At 40.2% G+C, this 26,470-nt stretch overlaps 1 protein-coding gene across 2 annotated transcripts in view; it reads right to left on the minus strand.

Moving 5' to 3' along the window:
* Positions 1-26,470, minus strand: part of gas7a (growth arrest-specific 7a) — a 51,592-nt gene extending 25,122 nt beyond the window's left edge. The window contains exons 1-5 of one of the 2 annotated variants that reach the window (XM_085404716.1): positions 26,323-26,470; positions 20,954-21,077; positions 12,835-12,912; positions 8,507-8,592; positions 5,759-5,821 (exon numbers count right to left, since the gene is read on the minus strand). In XM_085404716.1, coding sequence (XP_085260842.1) covers positions 5,759-5,821; positions 8,507-8,592; positions 12,835-12,912; positions 20,954-21,077; positions 26,323-26,325 — 354 coding nt within the window. In that variant the 5' untranslated portion in view covers positions 26,326-26,470. Of the gene's footprint in view, positions 1-5,758; positions 6,204-8,506; positions 8,593-12,834; positions 12,913-20,953; positions 21,078-26,322 lie in introns of those variants that run through there. The other variant, XM_085404717.1, reaches the window with a different exon arrangement.

The following is a 26,470-nucleotide window of genomic DNA, read 5'->3' on the forward strand; positions in this document are numbered from 1 at the left end:
CGGTACTTTTGCTATTATTGTGTGGGTGGAGCTCCTGCTTTGCTATCAGATCTGCAGAAGCCGGTAAACATGGATCTCACAAGCTGCTGTTCGGGAATTGGTTTATCTTTCACAGTGTTTTTCATATATTCAGTGCTTCTCTAGTGCCAGTGTTTTAATGAAGCCATTCTCAGGTCTGGAGTGCTGCGGCTCACTTACATAAGAGAAAATGCCACGAGGCCAACATCACCTTAAGCCTTCACTCTACTCAAAATGCAAGAGAAAGTGATGTATGTCCTTGAAATTGTTATTCAAAAAACACAAGCAACACAGGTAGTTGGTTATAAACTGCTAATGATACACAACCATAAGACACAAGAAAGAGTAATGAGTGATATTACAACCAACCAAAATCTTTAATTTACTTATTAAAGTAAATTTATTTAGTAAATTCTTTTAAAGTAAACTACGGCCCACCTGCAGGACCTTCATGGCCGAAGAGGGTCCCAGCCCACACTTTGGGAATCCCTGTTTTAATAGGTTGACATGTAAGTTAAAAGATGGTTGGATCTAAGAGCATCCACAGTACAATAGATGGCCAGTTTAGCATACCTTGGATAATAAGAAAGAGTAACCTTTGTCCTTTAGATGCAGATGGACAGCTGAGTCTTGTCCTGTGGAGGTGGCTCTTCTATGTTGTGCCATGCGCTTGTGAAGTGGCTGTTTGGTCTCTCCAATGTAGAGGTCTGGGCAATGTAAAGGTCACTCTTTCGAGGATTCCAATGTTCTCATTTTGGACAGAGAGGACAGATGGTTTGAAAGAGGAGTGAAAGAAGCCATCTATGTCCACTGTGAGCGACTGTCTTTGAACAGAGGCGGTGGCTTACGACACCAACTGTCTGCCATCTATAATCCAGTTTTGAGATTTTCCCTTCCCAGACGCCTTAATGCCCACTCACATCCTGGGCCATCTGACCTCAGGAAATCACATGATAGGGTGGGGCCAGGTTTCACAATGAGCTCACCTGAAACCCTGGCTGATTGTGACCCACACCCGTTTTCACACCTTGGCTCATGTGATTAGGTAGAGGATCATCAGGGGGTCCTTTTGTCCCTCTTTTGGGGGGAAACTCCCACTGGGTTTAAATCTGGGACTCTCCACCATTTGACCCTCGAACTGAAGAAGCTTCTCGGATGAGAGGTGAAACGTCTTCAAGCAACTTAAAGAAGTCCAGATGCTTTTCTTTCCAAGCTCCTTAGACTACGATGACCTGGATGACTGAGAACCTTCACAGACAATTGGAACAATACTTGGTCTGCGACACTCAAGTACACATATTGAGAAAGGGCCACAGTCTCCAACCAAATAAAAACTTACTTGCTAGCAGAGAAGCGAGCTAAGATTAGCCAGCTAACTGTTACGGTAAACAGTCATTCATTTCAGTTGGCTGTTCAGGTAACATTAACCACATTATTGGGTATTCAGTTTATGTAGGCATCTTGTCTCAAACTCAGTTTTGACACCTAAAACCAAGAAGTATTTCAAGCCAATGTTAGCAAACACCAGGCTACTTGCATGACCAAATTGCTAAGATGGCTAAGAAATTTCTTTTTAATACAGTCACAGAATCATTAAAAAGGATTAAAAGGGTTTTTTTTAAGTGTAAATGCTCTATATTGCTATATAAATATAGTCTATATTTATTTATACCAGGGATTATAAAGTGTAATATGTACCCATTTTTAAAGCAGCTTTGTTTCTGGCCCCTACCATTTCTAGCTTTCACTTGAAAATGGTTGCTCTTTAGCAACAAAATATATATATGTATATATAAATATATATATACATACTGTCTTTAACGATTGCCTCTCGCTGTCTTCTGCACTGTAGCTGTGGCCAAATACAATACCATAAGAGCAAACCAAAACAGTAAAGCCTTGGAGGCTGGAAAAATACACAAGGAAATAAAATTCACAATGAAGCTACGCTAAGCTGATAATTATCTATTTTAGAGGCAGATGACGCCTGATTTTTAATGGTAAAATAAAAGTGCCATACTTGTGTATATTACAAGCTCTCCTGTACAAGCCATGCAGTAGATTTATGACGCAAATATCTTTATGTTGGAGGGCTCAACAGAGAAGGCAAGAAAGAAGTATAGAACAGTTAATGTTTTTAGATTTTCAGTATTTGTGACAGAGGAGTGTGAATATTTCCATATACAGGTATATTTCCACATAAAACCTTGATTATTTTGCACTTAAAACTTCACCAACCCCAGCATTAATATGTAGTGGGCTTCCTCACTCTCCTCTCTTTGCCACCACAAACAAAGCATCATAACAACTTCCAAAAAACAGAACGTAAAATAGATGAGTAATGCTCTTCTTCTCTTTGTTATATAATCGCTAAAATCCAGAGGACATGTTAATATGGCAAACTGCCACTGAAACTCACGGGCATGGTAGCAAGCTAATAAACAACATTAACTCACAGCAGCACATTGTAATGTAAAGGAGCAGCGGTGTGATTTACTCTGTGTGCAGACCAGTCACTTTGTTCATTTTCTGCCTCAGAGACCATACTGATTGTCATGGGCACCAGATTTTCCATTACACTGGCTCCACATTTATCATGACTGTTGTTTATCTGCCTCTCACATCCAGCAAAAAATGAGACCATTCATCTAAGGGAAGCCTGTCTGGCTAACTTACTTCTCCCTGATGGCTGCTTAGTGAGGTACTCTGGGGCTGAGAATAAAATATTAATATAGATTACCTTTATGCCACAGCGTGTGATAAATCAGACCGAGGCCAGTCTTGGGGGGGTGTTTGAAGTCCAGCCATCGGGCTTGACTGTTTGAATTTAGCACAAAACAAAGCTGCAAGCTATATATGAGTGTAGATTTGCTGAGTGAACTGGCACATTTAGTCCTCAGTCAGCATTCATAAGCATTCGCCCTCATGAGAGTTTAGTATCCAAGCTACAGGCAATGCTTATTTCATTACATATTTTTGTGTTTATTTATTTTGCTGACGAGAGTCGGGGGAGGGGGCGGGGGGAAATCAAGTCAAAGAACAAATGGTCCGTGAGAGACGTAAACCTGGCAGATGAACAAACAACTGAAATGCTCTCTTGCGAATGTTCGTTTTCGAGCAGCATATAGCACATTTCCTGCAAGACTCCACCTTCACAGCCGTACACAGGTTCACCTTACTATAACCCCCACTCAGTTTTCTTCTTTATTGTCTGTTAATATTGTTTCCAAGCCTGGGAGCAACCAGGAATGTTCTTAGTTTATTAGCTGATAAAACAGGAGACAAAACGAGGTTAATCATTGTTAATACAAATACTAACTGTAAGATACATTTAAAGCCATTAATCACATATACAGGTTTAATATCTAAAACATGTTTTAAATTAAAGGTAGCTGAAATATATGGTGCCATTTACACCATTTGCACACACAGATGTTAGGCAGCATTGACACCGATTAATTTCAGGCTTCAACGCTCTTGCTTCTCATTCACATGCATTGGATGATGTCACATGTTGCTGAACTGAATTATGGCTCCGTCGCTTCACTTTGCTCATGAGAATGATGCGGTGGCGTGCACAGGCATCAAAAAATAGGAGCTAATACTAACTTTTAATTGTAGCTTGGCTAGCTTGCTTTTGATAAAGGCTGGTTGCTAGCATAATGCTGCAGTCACAGCCTGAATGCAAATCACAGACTTGTCTATGAACACTATCCCGCTCTTGGCCATACTGTAGTGATACTGAGCAAAGAGCAACACAAACCAGAAATGGAGAAGGTTTATTTTACTTTCAAGGTGAAATTTTCCATTTTGTTAAATTTTTTCAAGTTTTACTAGCAGTTAGCGCGTTTGTGTACTGCTAGCGACCAAAGCAATCGATTTCATCCAGTAACCTCCAAGAACGAATGATGCAGAACAGATGCGTTTCCCTAGCAACCAGTACTTAAGTCACATCCATTTTGGCTCTTGATCAATGTTCACACGATGCCACATGAAATATGAGCGTAATGATACCTAGCCACTTTATGAGAGATCATATGTTAATTAGCTGAACTTTTCTGGCATTTACTTTTTCACCAGCAGCCCAGATACGTTTTTTTTATTTTACTTTTCAGAAATACTTAACATCTTCTGATAGTGAGCCAGCTTGGTAGCTAACTCTGATGAACCTTGTGAATCCTTTTCACGGTAACATGGCAAAAAATCTGGACCGTGTTTTAACTCTTCTTTCCATTTGTTCGGACCCAGATTGCCGTTTCTTCACTGAAACCTCCTCTGCAAAGATGCCAGCTGACGTGGTACCGAGCACGTGCAGCCCAGCAACAAGTCAAACCACAGGGGCATGAATGTTTCACTAAAAACCTCAAGTCTCAAAAATTATTAAATCTGATCCGATCGGTCAGATGTGGTGAAGGTGAAAACAAGGTCGCAAGGCGGCTGCTTCTCGTGTGTGAAGCCTCGGCGCCCCGCGAGGGTCCATTTTGCCAACAGTCATGGATGTGAGCGTCTCCATGACAACTGTGGAGGGGTTGTGTAACGTGAGGTGCACCACGACGAACAAAAAGACACCTCTGAGGGCCGACGTCACTGATTTAGTTGTTATCACCTGTATTTTTTTTTCCAGCTGCTGCAGAGACATTTAGCATGCATGATTGTTTTTTTTTCTTCCCAAGCATCAAGACTTCCCAGAAATTCCTCTTTTTTTTAGTGGAGAAGGAAAGAAATCTCTCCATGAGAACTCTTTGGATGAAGCCAAAGAACAACAATAGATCTGCGAGCTGTGAAAGGCTTTGGAAAAGCAAACAAAGAGGAGGAAGAAATAATCTTCAAAACAGTATGTCTTCTGTGAATATCTGAATGGTTCCCCCCTCCCTCTCAAACCACCACCACCACTTTCTCCTATGGCGGTGTTTTCCATTTCAACACCCATTAATCAGTGCTATTGCCTTTGTCACCATGGAAACTGGACTTGCTGCATCTCTCTCAGGTCTGGTGGTGTTTTTCACAATAGCCAGACTGACGGCTCCCGTGGCTGCAGCAGGTCAGCGAGCCCACCGAGTGCAAAATCAGCCCCTCGCGAGACACAAAACCCACCTCTGTCTGCTTCTCCATCAACGCACGACCGCCTAACCGCTGCCCCCCACCACCCCCTCACCACAGCCTGCATTATGGACTGAGAGATTACATAACTGCAACTACTGTCTGGGTATCTTCACACAAAGCTACTGTGTACATTATAGAAAAAAATCCCTGCACCGTGGTGAAGACCTCAGTTTCTACTCCGAGTGTGACCTGCAGAGGGTGATAACAACTGGAGGAGACAAACACACACTTAATCTGACATATCATAAAAATACCAACAGGATTCTGCAGGCTCCTCACTTATCAGTCATTAAAAACACATCAGAGAGTCTCCAAAGCGTGAATTAATCTTTGACAGACATAAAATCAATATTATAGACTGAGGCCGCTCAAGTCAATGAGACCGATATGAGTGCGAGACTCCCGCACAGCCTCTTCATTCAGATGATTGAGGTATCCAGTATTGCAGGGAACCCCCTCACATTACTCCACAAGGACATGTAATGCATTATGATTTGAGTTTAACGTCAACAGATGGTAAAAGAGAAAAAACAAGTGATTTGAACTTAATTGAGGTGCATGAGGAGCTTCAGCAGAGGATGCACAGATAGAAGCACAAAGAAGGAGAAGAGGAAGGATTAAGTTTCTCAGTACTCACAGTGATCTTGGTCTCCTTGACCTCCTTGATCTGCCTCTTGGCCGGCGAAACAGAGCCGGGGGGCTGCGGGGCGAGACAGGAGGGATCGTCAAAACTCTCCTCAGTGTCAAAGCTGGCTTCCATCATCATCCCTCTCACCTCCTCCTGCTTCTCTATTCTGGGAAAGCCTCACTCTCTCCTCTCTCCTTTCTCTTTCCCTCCACGCACCAAGGCTGCCAACGGTCTCACAAGCCGCGGAGCGAGCGGAGAGGAGTTGCGTTGCAGGAGGGGGAGGGAGGGAGGTGTGTGTAACTGCGGTGGGAAGGTAGCATGAGGGAGGAGGAGGAGGGAGGCAGTAAGGGGAATTGTGGCGGCTGTGGGAGCGTGACAAAGTCTTGCCTCCGGTTAATCTGCTGTCACATGAGTTTTAAGGTTGTAGCCCAATCACCACCTCACCTCCACACCTGCCTTCCCCTTTCATCTCACCCAATGATGTCCATGCAGGAGGAGAGATAAAAGATGAAGAAACATCACTGAGCTAGTTCAGGGATGGAGGCACTGGAGGATGGGAAGAAGGGAAATTTCCGAGGAAAGAAGAAAAAAGAGAGAGGACAAGGAGGCAGATGAGGAGGGGGGGGGGTGTATTTACATGATCCTTGCCCCCCCTCCCTCCCCAGAGACCCAGATAGTGAGGGAGGAGGGAGCAGCAAGGCGTAGGTGTTGGTGATGGGGGTTGGCTTGATGGAAATGGCTGAATGATGATATTTAAGAGACAAATTACAACTGGGAGGAGGGGGGAGAGAGCAGGAGGGAAAACAAGCAGCCAATGAGAAGCAGCGTCTCTGATTGTGTGTGTGTGTGTTTGGGAATGAGACGCATGCACATTACAGGGTTAAGCAAGTGCTCAGATTCAGCTGTGTGTAAACAGTGTGTTTACACCGGCAGCTACATCGCTATCGTCTTCCTCACGTGATGCCGCTTCACCCGAGGCATTGAACGTAAAAGCTGCGCACGGAGCAGCTTCCTCGCCACACCTTCGTACAACACCCACCTGGTCCAACAACAACACCATCAAACGAGAACGACACCGAGGAGCGCGACAAACATGTTCTCACCTTGGTCGTGCAAAACATGGCGGCTGGCAGCTCTGACCGCAACAACCACAGTCCAGGTTTGGCGGGATCCGTGGACCCGGCGCTCCCAGTGTGAGCTTTGATTATTTGTTATTATTTTTTGGCTGGCCTGCTTCTTCACAAACTCTAACATTTGTCCAAATCTCAGACGCCCATATGGCCCAACTGTCCGTCCACCTATACTCTCCTGTGTGATCATGACACTGTATGCCCTCATCTGACTCGTAATTAGTCACGTGGGTTGGCATGTAATCGAAGTTGGCCTGGGTCCATCGGAGCTGCGGGAGCGGCCCTGCTTTCAGTGGAAAGAGAGCGCCAGCTTCCTTTGAAGTGGAATCTTTTACAGGAAAACTGTGGCTGTGGTGATATGGGTGATTGTGACCACAGAACAGCCTGACCAAACTAAAGAGCGTGCTGTGAGTGCTGCTCGCTTTTTACAGAAAGGAGGACGCGAAAAGACACGATGCACAAACAAAAACACGCGACTTTTTGGCAGTTCAGAGTTTTAGCAGCAAATCTGGGCGATGTCTCACTGAGCTGAAGTATCTAGTATCCAATCCTGACAATCATTGCTAAAGAGTAAGACAGCCAACAGGGCATCATACAGTAATTCTTTGGGGAACAGGCAGTGATTCAAGACTGCATGGAGGTTCTAGAAAAAGCATAAAAGCTTCTAAATACTGAACTCTGAAAGTGAGCTTTTCCATTTTTATTTAAACAGATGTTTTAGCCATTTCTTGCCAAATGTGCAACAAATGAGCGAGCTATCAGCTATTCTTAGTAAATATATCTTCAGAGAAATGAATTCCAAGTGCTCAGATACCAAGGTTACATTCTCAGACTGTGTTGTTATTATCCTAAAGCAATTTCAAACAGTTTTAACCTGAGAACAGCTGCAGTTTGTCATTTCTGAGAAACCTTCAAACCTAAACTTTGCCAAAATGACTGTGATCACCTCATGTTTCAGTTTAAAGTAATAAAGAGAGGGAATTATAGGTTAATTTCTTCCTGGTTTTGGAGTCCTATGCTATAAAAGAAGATGAGACTGGAATAATTACATTTATCAGCATTAATGAGGGTGAAAACCTTTGTTACTGTAACAGCAAATTATTTTTTGACAGCTAAGGAAAATCTACATGTAAGTGATCTTAAATAGACACGTGGTGCACTCAGTAAGAAAACTGTCAGAGTGGAGGATGCTTTAAGTAAATAGAAAGCAGTCTTAGCACTTCTGATCTATTCATAGCTTATGAGTTGCTATTAATTTAGAAACGTTACATAAAGGTGATTTGTATGAAATCAAACTTAATTTTGGTTAATGATTGTCCAGTTTTATCAACCAATCACCAGTGACGGGGTATCAGATGCTCAAATTTGAGATACTTGTTGGTTAAAAGACGAATGCATTGACCCTGTGAGACTGTGATGGTGATGGTAGGTAACTCTGATGTTAGGTTTGGCAAAAAAAACGGATGTAAGCCAACTCCTAAGAAATGGGTGTTTTTATTGGACGAGAAAGTGGAAAGTGGAGAGGAGACTTGCTTTGATTAAAATGTGATCACACCATAAAAGTAATCATCATCATCATCTGCTGTTACTTCAGACTCAACATCATTGCGCGCCTCTTTCGGCTTACCTGCTTGTGCATCGCAGGTTTCCTCAGAGAAACATTAGCGACCTCTGCAGGCTGACCTTTCTTTGTGCTGCTGTGGCATCCGTTGGCTGAAGAAAAGCAGATAATTACTCACGTTAGAGTTTAAAGTATTTTTCAGCACTGAGTTGACAAAAACGAGCAGATGGTAAGTGAACGAGTTACATCCTGACATGCAGAATTTCAGAACAAGAAAGAACTGTCAGCGTTAATCTCGTTAAAATGACGTTAACGCGACAAATCTCCGTTAACGAGTTACTGCGGATGTGTGAGGCTGGACGGCGTCAATGTGTTAACAAGCTAACGGCATTGATGCCGTCCAGTCCCAAGCACGGTTGTGTTAACGGGTGTGTTAACAATAAGGTGTTAACATCACCTTATTGTGTCAGACAAATTGAACTGCAGCTGCAGGGATTTATATTTTGATCCAGAGGACAGGGAACACCTGGGAAAGATGCATCAGTTAGGGATTCTCTTTGCGCCATAGTGCCCCCTTGTGGAATAAGTAAAACAAAGCAATCTTGTTTATGGCATCATTTGATTTAATTTAGTTGGATTTGGTCGCCATCCATCCAAACATTTTTAGCCAGTCACAATAAAACCATAGATGATATCTCAAATTAAACACAAAGGCAGTGAACGGATCATCCAGTCATGGTGACGGGAAAAGCGTCATAATGTAAATGGGCGGGGCTTCTACCGTTCAGCCGCTAAATCTGTAGAAGTGTAGAATTCATAAAATATGAATCTACATTTTTACAATGTTTATCTACTAATTTTACCCTTGTTGGTTTATACATGAGAGAAATAGTAAAAACTGGCTAACTGATGTTTAGCCACAAATACCTTTTATAAGTAGTGACACTAGAAAAACTACAGCTAAGTTTTTAAATTAAAAAGTAAACGTCTATAATAAAGGCACACATCCTTGAAACATTTTCTTTACAGGCTACGTCCAACTAAAATAAGACATGAACTCTAGAAACAACCCAAAATATCATGTTAACTAGCTGCTGATTCAGTAATTCATTGAATAATTCAGCAATCAGTGTTTAGCTGTTAGACCCTTTGGAGGACACTGAGTATTTTTTACTACTACAGTGTTCTAATTTCACATTGGTACAGTGTGGTTCTGTCCTCAAACTCACACAGAAAAGCATATTGAGATATTCATAATCTGGGCCCTCGGGGTTCACAGCTCTGTAGCATGTCCCTGGTTTCATCCTACAGGCCCATGATGGTTCCTCATTTCTTTGTGATTCATGAGCTGTCGGCTCGTTGTATATCAAACCGGCCCATCTCCAGCTCAAGGTAAACACGTGATCCCGGCAGAGCGTGACCCCCGAGGCCACGCGTCACAGCCGGGGACGCTGATCGGATTAGGGCCCCTCCAGGACACTGAGGCCTCTCCAGAAATAGGGATGAACGTCACTTTACTCAGAAGGGCTCTAAAGAATCCACAACCCTCGGTGACCTTTGTCAGTGACCATAAAACTGAGTATTGGCAGGTTTCTGATCCATGTGGTTTGGACACAAAAGAGAGCAGAAAGGACCCTGTGAGGCCTTCTGTTAAGAAGACAGCTTCAGGGTGAAAATGGGACTCTTGAGGATTTAAACAGAGACAGGAAATGTGGAACAGCTAGCCTGGCTCTTTCTGAAAATACAACAGATCGACTAGTTAATAAACTAATTTTCTTGACTTTCAATGTCGAGAAAATTAGTTTGTGTTGACTATTTCTCACTGACTGACCTCACAAGAACAGCATGAAGAGAGCCAGAGATTAAAAATAAGCAATAATTAAATGCAGAGAGGTGAGAGAAAAAGGCAAATGAAAAACACTCAATGCATCATGGGAATCCCCAGCAGCCTAGACCTATTGGAGTGTATCTAAGGGAGGATTCAGAGTCCCCTGATCCAGCCCTAATTATATGCTTTATAAAAAAAAAGTAAAGTTTTAAGCCTAATCTTAAAAGCAGAAAGGGTGTCTGTCTCCAAAGTCCAAGCTGGGAGCTTGTTCCACAGAAGAGGGACTGAAGACTCTGCCTCCTATTCTACTTTTAAACACTCTAGGAACAACAAGTAAACCTGCAGTGTGAGAGCGAAGTGCTCTAATGGGGTGATATGGTACTACGAGGTCTTTAAGAAATGATAAGGAGTGTTTATGACAACACGCCTGGTACAAAAATCAGATTTTTTAAAGTCACAGTGAAGAGAAACAGAATATGTGAGCAGGAATATTTATGAGTAATGTTAAAATGCAATAAGCATAATGCAGCATGACTGCCTAATGTAGCTAATAGTCCAGTATGGTTTAATATGATATGCTACATTTAGGTAACCACACATCGGCCAACTACCTTGCAGAGATGACCGTCCACAAACATGGGCTCTTAGATTGTTTTCTCATTTGATCTAAAGCAAAATAAGGAGTTCAGAACATGAAAGGGTTCCAACTGAGAACCATAAAACATCAGGACCTGAAGCAAGAACGAGTTATCAGACATATTTTTTCACAGATACGGCCCCAGTACCAATTTCTGTTTCCATGTAGCACTTTCATAAGAAGTCACAGAAAATTCCTGCCACCAAAGTTGGAAGCAGGAACATCAGCAGCTACGGAAAGGACTGCTGCAAGAAAATCAGCAATTTCCAAATTCTTTGCAGCATGAAATTGCTTCCCACGATGATTAGAGGACAGAGACGTAAATAAAAAGCAAACAAAAGAAAACACAATCTGTGTTAGCTGTTACAACAAACCTAGAAACTCAATAAAGCAAGGACTCAAAATAAAAGCAGGAAAAGCCCAGGGAACACTTGGAGAGTGAACACACAGAGTGTAACTTGACAAAGTGACAAGGACAAAGGCAAAAACGAGAACATGTATACATCCAACAACAGAAGGTTGGTTACAGAGCAGACCCAAGTGGGAGCAAAAAGAATGAAATCTGAAGTAAAACCAAAAACAACACATAAGAAAACAAACCTGTAAAGAAAGAAAAGACAAATAACAAACACGGAACTGTGAAAACTGACACTAAACAGAATATATCTGGGACCACATCGCATGACATTTTCCAGCCGACATGAAGGCAGACCTGTCTCAGCACCGGCACTGCATCAGTGAAAAAGAGGTAAGCCTGTACTGTATGTCTTCAAAATATCCACAGGTGTGCAACTTATACTAAAAAATACAGTTTTTTCAATACAAAGTCTGGCTCAGAGGTAAACTGGAGTCACTGTAGTTTCTCTGGGTGCACCCCGCCTGTAGGAGCAGAGCTTCTCTGGTGGAAAAGCAGTGATGGTTTTCAGTGACTGCCTCGTGCAGCTGTGGGAGAAAAAGCATCTGCACACCTGCTTACCAGGAAACATCTCTGATTCTAGCTGATCAGCACAGTCTCTTTATTAACTAAGGAGACAGACTCAGAAGGTGCATGTTTATGTATCTGTTGTCCTTAAACGCGTGTTAGGCAACTCCGTCTTATCTTCTTCCCGTTGGATGCCGTGCCGTTATTTCTCCCTGCCTGCTCGGACCAGCTGCTCAGATCCCCGGTTTCCTGTCCAGAGGTCAAAGTCAACATTTGTGCGGCTCAGATCTGAACTGGGCCTTCGCTAAACGTCTTTTTCTCCGAGGAGGGATCGCGCTTGCCTGGTTAAACGCTGACAAACTCCCCTGCAGCTGACTGCCTCCCCGGTTGTTCTTCCTCTAAGTGTGTTTGGGCCACATGCCAGCACAAAGAAGCAAACCATCTGCTATGTGCAAAGATGTCGTTAGCAAGGATGCTGGCAGCGATGGAACATAATAAGCCACTCATTAAGAAAGTGCAGGATTTCCTCTTGTAGTGTTGGATGAGCTTCATGATAATGTAGCAGAGAAATGTATTACGAGAGATTTGTCAAAGGTTCCTTAAGAGCCTTTTGGAAAAACATTACAGAGTCTCTGGAAAAATGATTAGTATTGTGTCACATTTAGCTGAAGGAACATGGTCTTAGCATAATAAGCAGATTAGCACTGATGATGAATGATTGCCAAAAGGCTTAATATGTCTGACTGGATAAATGTTGAAAAATTAAGTTATAACCTGTAGCTCCAAATGCAAATAACCCCAGTGATGGAAGGAGTTTATGCACCGAGATGACACTCATCAGCTTGTTTTTGTCTCTCTTGGTCATTCCTAACCACACAAACCTCCTTTCTCATTCCTTCAGCGCCTATTTTCTGCTCTAGGTGCTCTTATTTTGTTTTCCGTGTGATTGTGCCTTTTGCAATGCTTTCTAAAAATGGATGACTAGGATGATGAAGGCCAAGTTTTACCATATGGTGAGGAGTTCTGTCGTGCCAGCGGTCTCTGCGGGGCTTCAGCTGACGAGGACGGACGTCGCCATGTTGTTTCTGGAACGATATAAACAACAGGAAGGAGGACAGCGTGGAAAGAAGTCAAAACAAAGACAAAAACAGAACTTGCTTTAACGTGAATGTGCAGGGCAGCTTCTCAGTCACTGCTTCGCAGTTGTTCAAGATTAAGGACGGAAACAGCTTTATAGAGACTTCAGGTGTATAAATATGAAGCACAATAGAGCACAGAAGGTCAACGATGCCTTAATTTGTTGGTTTCAAAATCTAGACAGTCAGAAGATGCCTTGTGAGACAGTGGGAAGGAAAAACTCCTTTTTAACAGGAGGAGACCTCCAACAGGCTCAGAGAGGGGAAGCCATCTACTGAGACCAGCTGGAAGAAGAAGGGAAGAGAGAAAAGAGCAGCACAGAAAGCCAAGGACAACACAAACGGTGGGAGAGAGTAGAAAGTGAAAAGAAGTCCTGCAGCATGACTGAGGATAGTTCAGGGTCACATGATCCAATCCTAACTATCAGCTTTACCAAAAAAGGAAGTTTGTAGCCTCATAATAAAAGTAGACAGGGTGTCTGCCTGCCACTTTTAGAAACTCCATGAACCACAAGCCTGCAGTCTGAGAGTGAGGTGCTCTGTTACAATAATATGATACCGTGAGAGATGATGGAGGCTGATCAGGATGTTGTACGAGGAAATCAGGGTTTTATTAAATTTAAATTCTGCATTTAAGAGGCAGCCAATGAAGAATCATCCACCGATGTGCTAGCACAAAAGATTTTTCTAATGTCATGGTGACTTTGTCAGCAGAAGTTGAATTAATCCACAGTTTCTTCTGTTGCAGGAGTGCATGAAGACTCCACCAAGCAGCAGGTTATATGATTGGCTTTTCTGTTTGTTAGCAGGATTACTAGAGACGCTGTGGAGTTACGGCTTACAAGTAATTAACTCTCAAAACATTTTTTCATTCTTTTCTACAGCGGCAGAGGACAAAATTAGATGTTCATGCAGCATCTTCACAAATATAAAACTGAAACAGGGCGACATTGTTATGAATTTCTCCAAAGAATTTCGCAAACTAATTCAGATCTTTCTGCATCCAGAACTTGATTCATGCAGAGGGAAGCTTCTCAGTCGCTGACTGATTTTGTTTTTGCTCTTGTGACAGCAAAACAGTCGGAGTCAGACTGCTGGTCTGTGTGACCAAAGCAGCCCAACGGCCAATAAAAATGTATGTACAGAGGGTATGTTTGTGTACATGTTGGTGTAGAAATAATTTGGTAAAATTTAAATATTAAAATTTTATTTGAAAATGTGGATTCCTGTTTATTTGATTGTTTTTGTGACATTTTATCTGGATTTTTCCCTTTTTGATTTTCAGACCTCATCTCAGCACAGAAAAGCTGTTTAGTACTTTAAATGTTATTTTTTTCAGACATTGGAGAAATGACTGCAGATAAGGGCAAGAGGATAAAGGAGAAGTTTTCGTATCCTGAAAAATGCAATAAAAAAAATTAGACTGTACTCATCCATGTATGCAGTCCTTTTAGGTGCAAAATGCCATTCTGGATAAATTTCAACTGGCTTCCTGTAGTTTAGCCGTTTAGCATCAATCATTCCACTTAGCAGAGCAGGAAGTCCTTTACGCTGCAGTAACTGTGGGTGAATTAGTGTCGGTCCTTATGTGCAATCAAACAGCTTCTTCTAAGAGAAAGTGTGGATTAGGAGTGATATTCAGCAGCAACGTTACTGTTGTGGCAAGAAAGCTACACACAAATATCCAAATAGGCATGAAAAGCTTAAAGTCAAGAACTTCTAATATCTGTTATTGCAATGAGGACACTTTAACTTATAAGTCACTGGATATCACATTGCATACTTTATTAATTAATTAATACTTAAATTAGACCTACTAATTTAGGTAGACACTGAAGAGCAATATTTTGGTTTTGTCCGTGTTTTGCTGGTGATTTGTTAGAGCAATGCTCCTGCTATTTCTAATCTGAGTGACTGAATTACTGAGGCCCAAGAGTGAAATTATGGGGAACTCCACAAGTGTAGTGAATGTGTTTTTGTTTGTTTTTTTACACCAGTGGTTATTAAATAATTATGTGTGATCAAAGGTAAATAGTAAATGCAATTTTGTGTCTTCCTGCAAAGTTCTCGATATGTAGGTGAAGGGTGGCAGTGATATAGGCTGTAGTTTTAAGCTGGTTAAGTTTAAATACTATGTGAGGTTTGGGCACTAAGAAGTAGATGGTTAGGTTTGGGTTCTGAAAGCTCCTTGGTTAGGTTTAGGCAATAAAACCTCAGTTACACAGAACAAGAGACTGGTCAACAACCTCCTTCCGGTTGCTACTTGAAATCGTATCCCCCAAACAGTTGGTGAGTGGTTGTTTGAGTTTGCTGGGTGAAATCAGCCGCAAAGAGGGTGCTGCATCAAAACTGTTAACATGTTAATCTTACCTGGTATTTCCCTCTCTCCCACATAAACATGGCAAGTGGTTAATTTACATAAATGCTTTTATTGTAAGAAGCTGTAAACACAAAACAATTCTCCTGTATCATTAAATATCTTTAACTGTTCATTGGCAGGAGGCACATTGCTTCATCAGCTGACTGTATACTGTTAGTCAGTTCTTCAGCACCAAAGGTTTTCATGCACAATAACAAAGCCTCAGCTCCTGCCTGTGAATCTTTTTCATCATTCCAAATCCCACTCTCATATTTGCAGCTCCAAAGGGACTAATTCTGTTGTTTGTTTTAAACTTCCATTGTTTTCATTCAAATTCCGTTGTTTTCATTCAAATTATGTTCTTTTCATTCTAATTCCATTGTTTTGATTCAAATTCTGGTCTGTTCATTTTAATTCCGTTCTTTTCATTGAAATTCCGTTTTTTTCATTCAAATTCTGTTGTTTTGATTCAAATTCTGTTTTTTTCATTCAAATTCCATTGTTTTGATTCAAATTCTGTTCTGTTCATTCTAATTCTGTTGTTTTCATTCTAATTACGTTCATTTCATTGAAATTCCGTTGTTTTCATTCAAATGCTGTTGTTTTCATTCTAATTCTACTCTTTTTATTCAAATTCTATTGTTTGTTTTAGAATTCTGTTGCTTTCATTCAAACTCTGTTCTATACATTCTAATTCCGTTGTTTTCATTCAAATTCCGTTCTTTGTTTTCAAATTCCGTTGTTTTCGTTCAAATTCTGTTGTTTTCATTCAAATTCTGTTGTTTTCATTCAAATTCTGTTGTTTTCATTCAAATTCCGTCATTTTTATTCAAATTCCATTGTTTTCATTCAAATTCTATTCTTGTCATTCTATTTCCATTGTTTTCATTCAAATTCCGTTGTTTTTGATCAAACTCTGTTGTTTTCATTCAAATTCTGTTGTTTTCATCCAAATTCCATTGTTTTCATTCAAAGTCCATTGTTTGTTCTCAAACTCTGTTGTTTTAATTCAAATTCCGTCATTTTCATTTTAATTCCGTTGTTTTCATTCAAATTCTGTTCTTTTCATTCAAATTCCATTGTTTTGATTCAAATTCTGTTCTGTTCATTCTAATTCTGTTGTTTTCATTCAAATTCTATTCATTTCATTCTTATTCCATTCATTTCATTGAAATTCCGTTGTTTTCATTCAAATTCTTTTGTTTTTGATCAAATTCTGTTCTTTTCATTCAAATTCCATCGTTTTCATTCAAATTCCATTGTTTTCATTCAAATTCCATTGTTTGTTCTCAAATTCTGTTGTTTTCATTCAAATTCCGTCGTTTTCATTTTAATTCCGTCGTTTTCATTCAAATTCCATTGTTTGTTCTCAAACTCTGTTGTTTTAATTCAAATTCCGTCGTTTTCATTTTAATTCCGTTGTTTTCATTCTAATTCTGTTGTTTTCATTCAAATTCTGTTCTTTTCATTCAAATTCCATTGTTTTGATTCAAATTCTTTTCTGTTCATTCTAATTCTGTTGTTTGTTTTAAACTTCCATTGTTTTCAGTCAAATTCCATTGTTTTGATTCAAATTCTGTTCTGTTTATTTTAGTTCTGTTGTTTTCATTCAAATTCTATTCATTTCATTCTAATTCCATTCTTTTCATTGAAATTCCGTTGTTTTCATTCAAATGCAGTTGTTTTCATTCTAATTCTACTCTTTTTATTCAAATTCAATTGTTTGTTTTAGAATTCTGTTGCTTTCATTCAAACTCTGTTCTATACATCCTAATTCCGTTGTTTTCATTCAAATTCCATTTTTTGTTCTCAAATTCTGTTGTTTTCATCTTAATTCCGTTGTTTTCATTTTAATTCCGTTGTTTTCTTTCTAATTCTGTTGTTTGTTTTAAACTTCCATTGTTTTCATTCAAATTCTGTTGTTTTAATCCAAATTCCATTGTTTTCATTCAAATTCTATTCATTTCATTCTAATTCCGTTCTTTTCATTGAAATTCCATTTCCATTCAAATGCTGTTGTTTTCATTCTAATTCTACTCTTTTTATTCAAATTCTATTGTCTGTTTTAGAATTCTGTTGCTTTCATTCAAACTCTTTTCTATATATTTTAATTCCGTTGTTTTCATTCTAATTCTGTTCTTTTCATTCAAATTCCGTCGTTTTCATTCAAATTCCGTTGTTTTCATTCTAATTCCGTTGTTTTTGTTCAAATTCTTTTGTTTTCATGCAAATTCTTTGGTTTTTGATCAAATTCTGTTCTTTTCATTCAAATTCCATTATTTTCATTCAAATTCCATTGTTTGTTCTCAAACTCTGTTGTGTTAAATCAGATTCCGTCGTTTTCATTTTAATTCCGTTGTTTTCATTCAAATGCTGTTGTTTTCATGCCAATTCTTTTGTTTTTGATCAAATTCTGTTGTTTTCATTCAAATTCCGTCGTTTTCATTTTAATTCTGTTGTTTTCATTCAAATTCTGTTCTTTTCATTCTATTTCCATTGTTTTCATTCAAATTCTTTTCTGTTCATTCTAATTCTGTTGTTTGTTTTAAACTTCCATTGTTTTCATTCAAATTCCGTTGTTTTTGATCAAATTCTGGTCTGTTCATTCTAATTCCGTTCATTTCATTGAAATTCCGTTGTTTTCATTCAAATGCCTTTGTTTTCATGCAAATTCGTTTGTTTTTGATCAAATTCTGTTGTTTTCATTCAAATTTCGTCGTTTTCATTCAAATTCCGTTGTTTTCATTTTAATTCCGTAGTTTTCATTCTAATTCTGTTGTTTGTTTTCAAATTCTGTTGTTTTCATTCAAATTCCGTTATTTTCATTCAAATTCCGTCATTTTCATTCAAATTCCGTCATTTTCATTTTAATTCTGTTGTTTTCATTCTAAATGGAAAGATTTCAGCTGATCCTCCTTCGTGCACCTCCTCTATTACAGTAAATGACACTGGCTGAAAACAACAAGCAGCTTCCTAATAAACACAACGATGTACGCTGGCATCCTGGTGGCAGCTGTTTTGAAGCTTCATATTCAGACGTGAAACAACAGCAAACTAACAAATGAAAAGAGACTGCTGCCGCACATGGCTTCTGAATGTAAAAATAGCTTTTGGGTTATTTTTTTCTGCACTGTGTGTCTGTTTGTGTGTTTGTGCTTGAGCCAAAGAGCAATCGTTGCCAGAGGTGCTGTGGGAGCAGCCTCAGTTTGTCCCGTGGGAGCCCATCCTATCCCCCTGGATTCCTTTCCAAATGAAGTGTAACACACACACACACCGGAGCAGATGTTTGTGAAAGGTCACCTGCCTTCGAGCTTCTGTATTAGTACGACTCCTCAGCGGTGGGAGCAGAAGACAAACAGCAGAGAAAAGACACTTCTGAATCCACAGTCTCACTGCTCGGTATCGAGTGCCACACGTTTAAGATAATCAGATTAAAGTGGATCGAATCGGCAGGCCTTTCTCCACATGAACAGGCTGCTGAGATACAATGATGGGGAGGAATGATAATGAGGCCTCTCACCGTTCACAGTGTTAAAGCGCTGAGAGCTGAATGCTGAGATATATAAATTAAACCAGATCTGCTGGAATCAGCACATTGGAGGTGTAGATTTACTGTAATGCCCAACGGCAATAAACAGTACAGTTTGATTGTTTAAGCTGATTTTCAGTGGATTCAGATGGAACGTTTTGTTCCTGGGTATCAATTCCTTTGCACAAATATATGACGGTGTTTAACAAAAAAAGGAAAAATCATCATGGATATGCAGAACAATTAATTCAGTCAGAAAGCACTTTTGTGTAGACGTCTCTGTGACGATGAAGGGCCAAAAATGCAAAAACAAAAGGAAATAAATGTCTTAATAAAAACCAAAAAACATCATGAAATGCAAGTAAATGTTTCTCATATGGTTTTAATTTTCAGTTGTTAAATATAATAATAATAATAATGGACCTGATGTTGTGTTTATTGATTGATTGAATCTTTATTTTGAACATGTTGAAAAAGTATAAAAAAAAAAAAATAGAATTAAAAGAGACAAATGAACAAAGCAAACAAAAGGAAAACGAGCAACCACAACTCCAAATAACGTCCATGTTCAAAAAGGAGCAGGAAGAAGCATAAGCTTATTTAATCCCACCCCTTTTCCACTATCTAGTATCAATAGACTACAGAAATACCTCCTTGTAATTACATTATATGTTATGTGTAATTTTTTTTTTTTTTTTTTTTTAATATATACACATATATGTTTCTATCTATCCATACCTACGTATATACACACATACGCACATATACACATTTTCAATAACCCCATTAACACCTGAAGGATACACAACCTACAATTTTATATATATTATTTATCATTAATTATGTTCAGTTTGCTTCATCTTTAGTTTTTCACCCTCGTGTGTTTCCTGTCAGTTTATCCTCAGTTACAGGTGCTGTTTGTTTTGACCTCTCGGTTTAGTCTTTGGGTTTTATAGTTAGTTTCCCTCAGGTCCCCCTTTCTGCAGGTCTTCCTGTATGTTGCTTTATGTTGTTTTATTTTGGTAGCCTTTGTCCACGGTCTCGTTTCCCTGATTGTTTGCACCTGTGTTTTCTCTACAGCTGTGTTCACCTTCCCTCAGTGTGTCTGTGTGTGTTTGTGCTCTCGGCTTGTTTCTGCTCGACATACTGTTTGCTGTGTTTTCTGTTATCTCCTGTGGTTCCTGAATTCCTGTTATTTTCCCCAGTGTTTCTTTTGCTTAACCATGGACTTGTTCTTTAGTTACCTTTTGCACTCCTGTTACACCTGCAATAACGAGTCATCTTTATTTTGCTCTTTGCCTGCTCACAAACCTGCTTTGGTGTCCTCATTCCTTCTTTAACCATAAAAAGCTTTGCAATAAAAACCAAGCTAATGTTTGGATTCCAAAAACTGGAGTTCCTAATGGTCAGTTTAGTCTGGATACACAAGTCAGTCAGTCCCCACAGACTGTCATAATGACTCTACAGAGGGTCAATTCTTTATATTGATTACCAAGCTGGTTTTGTTAAGACTTAAAGGTAGGGGTGTGGCAGCTTTGACCTACGTGTGCTCCAACACAGGAAGCTGTAGATTATCAATTAGGCTTCAGTTAACTGGAGACCAGTTGGCAACCATCTTACAACAACTGGTCACAAGAGAAAAATATGTTTTCTGTGACTGGTTGGCTGTGCTGCACAAAAGCATTTAGTTACCTACTAGCAACTAAAGCAATTGCAAGGAGGTTTTTGACTTTTTATAATTTATTTCAGCCACAACTTCCAGAAATCACTTGTCAACTGGTTGGGAAAACACATTTTTCTCAAGCAACCTCTGTTTGATAGGTCATGGACTGGTTTCTAAACCTGTGTGACTGAAGCCCGATGCTCTACCTCGACAAGCTAGTGTGACTGAATTGGGCGTCTGTCATGTTTACGCTGTTGGTTTCTTATGAAGCATTTTTTATGGAATCTGAAAAATAAGAAGCAAATGGGTTGATGCAATTATGGTTACATCCAACATATTTAGTGTGTGATTACAACTGTTTTCCACATGTTAGAGGAACCATCATTTAACTGGTGTATCTAATCTCAAGCTGGTGTTTTATTCAGTGCTCTATCTGTACCTTTACTGGAGCTGTTGACATAATACCGCAGTCCCTCAGGTGTAATGTAGCTGCTCCATCCCGGGGGAAGAGGCCGGCTGTCAGTCTCCTCAGTGGGTGCGGCAGAGCTCTCAGGGGCTGGCTTCTGTCAGAACAAATTCCCAGTTTACTACCACATAAACCCAGCATGTGTCCAGGTGTTTCTGCATGAAAATATTACAATACATTATTTTAATATGGATGTACAGCCTGCAGGAGACAACATACTGCTATGTTTGACCTTAACTCCTGTTGGTTAGCTCCACAATATTTTTAATTAGGCAGTTTGTCTCCTAATTTCCTATCAAGTTGCACAGTGCACATTTGGTTGATTAATCCCAGACACACGGAGCTGAAAGCTAGTTTGGTTTAATAACGTGGCCATTAACTGCTGGGGATCCTGAAGGCTGTGCAAATAGATAGCTGAGTTTACCCCGAGTGAGGGAAGATTGAGTAAACGCGTTTGTAATGTGATGCTGCTGCGTCATTAAAGTTTATATCACGTTACCGCCTCTACACAAGCTTGCATACACAGTAACTGTAAGGAGTCATGACAACCTCTGGGATAAGTAATGTTATTATCATCGTATTCCCATTGGGCTTTTCAGCGCTTCGCACTTGCTACATAATGGTGTTATTCATGTGGTGAAATATGATCCACTGAATGGATAAATAATGATAAATGCTCGCTCCACCTTATCAGCAATCCCCAGGAGCCTCCGTCATGCTGAAGCCATTTTATTTGGGCTGCACTCGGAGCGCGCAGGGCCAGAAATTACTGCAGCGTGCTTTACAAGGGAAAAGTCGTTTTTAATCTGCAGGGATCGCCGCCGCCCGGCTGTTCATTTTCAAACGCAGGCTAGCGTGGCCCGTACAGATCTGTCTGCTGAGTCTGACAGAGGCTCTGCTGAACTCCAGGACGGTGCACTCCAATCAGACATCTGAGGGGAGGTGGGCGGATGCGACGGGACAGATATATAAATGGAAGATTACAAGCGGAGTGATAAAGGAGCTGTATCGTGTTTCTTTGCTCGGATGGGTAACAGGGCAGAGTGGGTGGATAAAGTCGATTGATGTGCAACATTAAATGGGTCTCATTGGCTCTTTTCTATCCTCGCTTCTGATGTCGGTGTGCTGTGAGAGCAGCAGATAACTTCAGCTGTGGATCTCTGCAGTGTGTTAGATGCTGAACTCACAGCTAGGGGATGTTTACTGCACGGACAAGATAAGTGACATCCTCTCCTGACAGTGACACCTATGCCATGCGGAGGCAGCAAGTCTTTTTTGCACCAAGCATTAAATTATACCTGTTAAAATGCAACAATTACTGGGGCATTAATTATGAGAGAGAATGTCAGATGGTATCGTTATAGAGCGTGATGCATATGGTTCCACCTTCCTTTTTGAGGAACCCAGATGTTCTGTGCACATCTGCAGTACTGTAGCATATAGAGCATGTTCATTAGTGTCCTATTTGAGACTGACTGAGCCAGCTTTAAGGTGAAGCGATCGAAGCGTCTACCAATGCAAACAAAGAACAACACTGAGTTTATCAAGCGTTTGCCACAAGAAGACAGTGCACATCACTTTGGTTCCTACAACAAGTTTTAAGTTGCCACCACAGGAAGAAACATAAAGGTCACGAAAAATGCAAAATCAGTTCATTATTTAAAAGAAAACGACACCGTGCTCAGTGTCCAGAGTTCCTGAGTCAGACTCGGTCCCCATCAGTACAGATTCAACTCTGTTAGCACATGTAACCCTCCATTTGCTTGAATGGAGGGTTACATGGAACTTGTAATTTATTCATTATTAAATATTTCTGTACAAATCAGCGTGCCATAATTGCTGCACTGCCCAAAAATTGGAGTTGTGAGGAGCTCAGGGTTGATGGGCGGGTCAAAAAAGAAAAGATACGAAAAGGAAAAAGACTTCTACATGGGAAACTTTTGATATTGTCTTTGATTTGATTATTAGGTTAATTACAGTGAGAAAGGGCCGCAGTATTAAAAAAATCTAACTAACCTAACATTCAACTCTTTGGACTGTGGGAGGAAGCCGGGGGACTTGGAGAGAACGCTGTATAGAACGATCCTGGAGGGCTGGTGGAATTGGGCCCAGAACTTTCTTGCTGTGAAGCAACTGGACCTGGTTGACCACTGTTTTCCAAATTTCTGTGCCCAAGGCAGGCCAAAAAGCAGGTCAAGCCTTCAAAGCACACCTGTATTATTATTTTTACAGAACCCTTCATGGCAACTGGAGTGATTTCATTCTTAACTTTTAATTGTTTTCTCAGATGAAGGCACTTTTGAGCACGACACGTGCAGTTGCTTTGCACATAAATTGTACTTATCCCAGACATTTTCATGTAGTTGCATGCCCTTACTGTCCGAAGTGAAGATCCTGGGCTCTTTGGGATGTTTGGTTTGGTTTCTGCGTGGCTCTTTAGTTTCCTGGCTGTTATTAGTAAACCTCATCAAAAACAAATGACATACACACACCACACTACTAACACAGTCTTTTTAGATTTCATTCATCATTTAAGTGAACTAATAATAATAATAATAATGTTTGTGGTCTCCAGGCATGCTTGAACGTAACTCAGTGCACACTGTGGTTTGTATCTATACAGAGCAAAGCATCCACCGGCAAATAATATACCAACTTCAATTCAGATGGTTGTTTTGTAAAAAAATGATGTAATAACACAACTGTCACCCTCTCAAGACTAATCTCCCTAATTTTAACGTGTCTTTAGATAGCGGTGGAAACAAAGTGGAGGAAAAGTTCCCTATTTTTGATGGAAGCACAGCTTCAGGGAACTGGAGTGTTTATCTTGTTCATCACAGAAGTGCTGGCAGGGCTGTGGCCTCCCGTTAAACGACAGGAAAGAAGACGTCTTCTTGCTTAAAGAAAGAAAGAACAAATCAGCCTTTCAGCGGACTGAGTAGGGCATCTGTGAGATAATTTCCGGGCCCTCCTCTTTTTTCTTCTTTTCTTTGTCTAAACCAGCGTCCTGTGTGGAGTGGTAGCACACCCTCCCCGAGGCTTCCTCTTGCTTTTAAAATTGCTTCTGTTTGAAAGTCTGAGCAGCTGCCCCGGGGCACAGAAACAAACCTGTGAGAAATTGTGCTTTTAGATGTTGTCGGAGCAGTCTAAAATTATACACTGGTGCTTTTCTCTTTTTGATATTTTAAGTTGCTTTAAAACCACATTCAGATTAAGAGCCTCAAATAGGTTTGAGATTACTTTGACTTCTCAGTGAAGCGATGTCCCAATTTGAAGTTCTTTCCACCCATATTTTCTGTGGAAGTCCTTAATTTACTGCTGCTCACAGTCTGGTTTTTTTTTTGTACTGCGTGCAGTCTAAAATGAATCCCTTTGTTCGGTGTTAAGTGTTTTAAATGTTATTATGGAGCGTATAATAAAGTTAAGGCCCCCTAATCTGGTTTCCTTTGTAGTGGGAGATCTCAGTGCTTCCTTCCTCTCCCCATCAGCCCTCGTCAACCAGGAGAAGCTCATGGAAAGCAGCGAGAGGTCTACACAGCCTGTCTTGTTAGTTTCTGCCTTTTCAGAGAAAACCGCCCTAACGCAAGTGGAGGGTAACATTAAGAGCAGAACCCCAGAGGATTGTGGGATTGGGCTGAGATATCTTACAGATCTGTGTGGGTTTTTTAAAGCTCAGATATCACTGGGCTGCACTATTCACTGCCAGCCAGAGGACGTGTGAAATCAATGCAATAAGCAAATCAGCAGCTGATAAGAATCTAATGATAAGGGTTTATCTTCACACACAACAAGTCAGGCATCCTTCAGTTCTGGTTACCTGTATGATTATAAAATTTAGAGATTTATAATGTTTTGAGCCACAGTCCTACCATGAATGGTCCCAAACTTGCAGTTGGTGCTCCTACAGGTAAGATAACCAATCTTTGTGGCTGATATTTTTTAACCCTAAAAATCAGCGGACTCACACAATAACAAGAAAGGACTGGATGCTGTACATGTGTTGCCAGGCGACATAAAAATATAAAATGCAAAGATATTTGTCCCTCAAGTTTTTCCATTTCTTTACCTCACACCTGTTCTGATAATTTCAGCGATCTCCCTCCGGTAATTTGCCGACATTTGCGAATCTTTATATTGATGCAGCGATTATTATTCCTTCAACTGTGGCGATAATTGTTATTCTCTCACTGATAAATCCAAAACTGTGAAGCAGAAGTAGCCGGAAATGCACAGGAGGAATCGACGGTGCAGAACAGGCCAGTCACAATAATTGCAGACTTCTCAGGAGGTGTACATCAGGTTATGTGTCACATTAGGACGTAGATTTCCCGGTGAAGCTTAAAGTGGGCACGAGGACGAATGCAGCAACCTCCAACAACCACTCACCCACCCTAACCGACCTGTGTGACTGCAGCCGAGCTCACACAAAGAACTTTTCATGCCTAAATCTAACAGCAGCTTTACATGCTAATAACATGAAGTATTTTTTAACCCTTTCATGCATGAATTATGACAACCTCAATCAGGATTTTTTTCTTAAGTATTTTTATTCATCTTTTGGCATGAAAAAAAGATTTTTGAACTTCATTTTTTTACTGTACTTTTTAATGTACTTTTCAAAGAGTTTTTACATGTGCACTTAGGTGGACAACATCTCCTCTGAAGTGGGTGGCAGGGTATGGAGTGACGCATCAGTGTCCAATGTACTGGTTTATGTGCAAGTATACCATCAACAGCGACACAAATACAAGAAAACAGCCTTTGAATAGCTGTCCACTGTAGTGACCACTAAAGGGTTAAAAAATGAGTGATGAAATAATTGACTCCACAGGCTTCCAGTCCAAATTTTTTTTCCTCTAAAAGTGGAAAATATTAATTTTGTGTACATGGACGTTGGTCAGTATCCCACATACGAGACCTCTTAGCATAAAAATGTTTCCAAGAACATGAAAAATTTGAAGATTCATGTTCAGAAAAATAGAAAAAGATTAAAAGCTATGTATATTTTATAAACTGTCAAGAGACTGTGTTGACCTCCTCAATATGCTCTAAAACCAAAGTATCCATAGCAACAAAATGTGTTTCCTTAGAAAATTAAGCTTTTAAACCCTTTGTTTGTACTTTTTTTTACAGGAGCTTTGAATATTCACCTCAACTCAAATCAATTTTCTTAGAATCATAAAAATTTGCTACATGTCTCCATTTCTGCTTCATTTAGATGTAAAAAAGCTAAACTAAATACAAGGTTTCACACAGTTGCAGTATTTCCTTTTAATAATTAGAGTCCATTTGATGCTACTCCTTTTTTTAATCACATAAGGCAATTAAAATAAAGTTCCTACCATGCTGTTAAGCTGAGGAGCAGTCAGTCATCCAGCCAGTGGAAACGAGTAAAGAGACTGAAAGGATTATTAGAGCTCATTACTGTCCAAAATGATCCAACGTCTCTCCAGGGTCACAGCTCAAGACACAGAGGGAGCAGAGACACTG

This window comes from Rhamphochromis longiceps, linkage group LG4, assembly GCF_057381845.1.
Source record: "Rhamphochromis longiceps isolate RC_006_pf linkage group LG4, R_longiceps_female_GT1.1, whole genome shotgun sequence".
NCBI classification, from domain to species: Eukaryota; Metazoa; Chordata; class Actinopteri; order Cichliformes; family Cichlidae; genus Rhamphochromis; species Rhamphochromis longiceps.